At 44.7% G+C, this 1794-nt stretch overlaps 1 protein-coding gene across 1 annotated transcript in view; it reads right to left on the reverse strand.

Moving 5' to 3' along the window:
• Window positions 1-775: 775 nt before the first annotated feature.
• LOC107087686 (nuclear distribution protein nudE homolog 1-B-like) overlaps window positions 776-1794 on the reverse strand; it is a 21978-nt gene continuing 20959 nt past the window's right edge. Inside the window, exons 8-9 of the mRNA XM_015379399.1 lie at window positions 1339-1484; window positions 776-1266 (exon numbers count right to left, since the gene is read on the reverse strand). Coding sequence (XP_015234885.1) covers window positions 1218-1266; window positions 1339-1484 — 195 coding nt within the window. The 3' untranslated portion in view covers window positions 776-1217. The remainder of the gene's footprint in view (window positions 1267-1338; window positions 1485-1794) is intronic.

The raw sequence follows: 1794 nt of genomic DNA on the forward strand, positions 1-1794 counted from the left end.
AGAAAACGGGTGGGAACAACCATGGCAACCAGAAAAAGACAGGAAGAAATTACCATGGTAACCAGAGAAAACGGGTGGGAACAACCATGGCAACCAGAAAAAGACAGGCAGAAATTACCATGGCAACCAGAGAAAATGGCGGGAACCACCATGGAAAAACCATGGCAACCAGAAAAGGGCAGGAAGAAATTACCATGGTAACCAGAACAGGGCAAGAGGCAATTATTATACTGATGTAAATAACCATTTAATAAAAGAAAGGATATAATCCCAATCTGGGTTCTGTTTCAAGGTGTTCATGTTCGTGCCTAAAAAGTGTCTAGTAAAAGTTGCTATGGCAACCAAATAGTGGCAAAAGTTGGGGGCGGGGACTACAAATTCATGGCAATAATAAAATTTAAAACCACTTAAAAATTAGGGAAACACTGTTTATCTATATTTTTCTGAGCTCCTTTTCACCCTCTCTTTCCAAACAGAAAAAGTAGCCGAAGTTACCGTGGAAACCGTTAGCTAAAACAAAAATAGTGACAAAATTCACCAGAGTGACCTAAAAATAAGGGCAGAAATCCTGATGGTTGAAACAAAAAGACAAATAAATCATCACTACTGAGAAGGAGAAAGGTGACCGTGGCAACCAAGAAAGGCGGGAGTCGCTATAGCAACCACCTGGAATTTGACCAATGAACAGTGATCCTTCTCTAAACTGTGTTGTTGCTTCCCAGAGCTTCAGTCATGGGTTCTGTCTCACTGAGCTTTAGAACCGAATGTGTTTAAGGAACCGAATGTGTTCCCTTTCAGACGGAAGATTCTAGATCTTCACCTAAAAGGCATCAACGTTCCCCTCAGGACTAATTAGGAACATGGAAACTAAAGATGGAGACCATAGAGGGAACATGGACGGTCATTAAGCAGAACATCTGCAGGTTAAATTCAGTTTCCCAGCATCGGAAGCAAACTTTCAAACATTTCTAATAAACTCTGGGATTTTGCTTCTTATTTAGTCTGAAACCATAAAAACACGACATCAGATCCAGACCGAAGCAGCAGGAACCAAAAGTCCAGAGTCTGAGTCCAACTGAAGTGCAAGTGCTGAAAAGGAAGTCCTACGAATTCATGAAAACACTCTGGTTCTAGTGTGGTCCATCGCGTCTCGGTCCAGTGAGGTTTGGGTCGTCCACGCCCACAGGGAGGAAGACGATGACGGCGATGGCTTTACTTCACAGCAGCAGCTTGGGTCCTGCTCCAAAGTCTAACCTCTTGACCAGCCTGCAGAAAAAGGGAAAGCTGTGAGTGAAGCGGACTCTGGTCCTCACTCAGCAGCAGAGCGCAGCGCCTCACCCCTTGCTGTAGAGGCCGTTGGTAGGATGGTTCTCTGACGGGTCGCTCTGAGCCGGTGCTGATCCAGATCCGCTGCTGAGGCGTCTGCGGTTCGCCGTCTGCTCGTTGACAAAATCCCGACACGATGCCAGCTTAGACTCCAGGCTCTGCAAGAGAGGAATAAAGCTCAGGATCAGCAATCCCCCATCGGCTACAGCAATGCAGCGACGCACAGGAAACATTTAGAAAGCCTCCTGAGCTTCATGGTAGATCAGGGTTTCTGCAGATTCATCGACTCAAAGACAAGAATTTAGAAAAACTTTTTAAAGACCATTCTGAATTCAATTTAAAGGTCCAGTATTCTGCTTTTTTAACTCGTTCACTGTCACCTTCAGGCAAAAAAGATTGCCTAAAGGCGATCAAGGTGTGTCTTAAAGAATCACCCTCTAAGAATCACCCTTCCTCATTTGCATAATG

The sequence above is a fragment of the Cyprinodon variegatus genome, unplaced genomic scaffold (assembly GCF_000732505.1).
Source record: "Cyprinodon variegatus isolate N-32 unplaced genomic scaffold, C_variegatus-1.0 Scaffold191, whole genome shotgun sequence".
Lineage (NCBI taxonomy): Eukaryota > Metazoa > Chordata > Actinopteri > Cyprinodontiformes > Cyprinodontidae > Cyprinodon > Cyprinodon variegatus.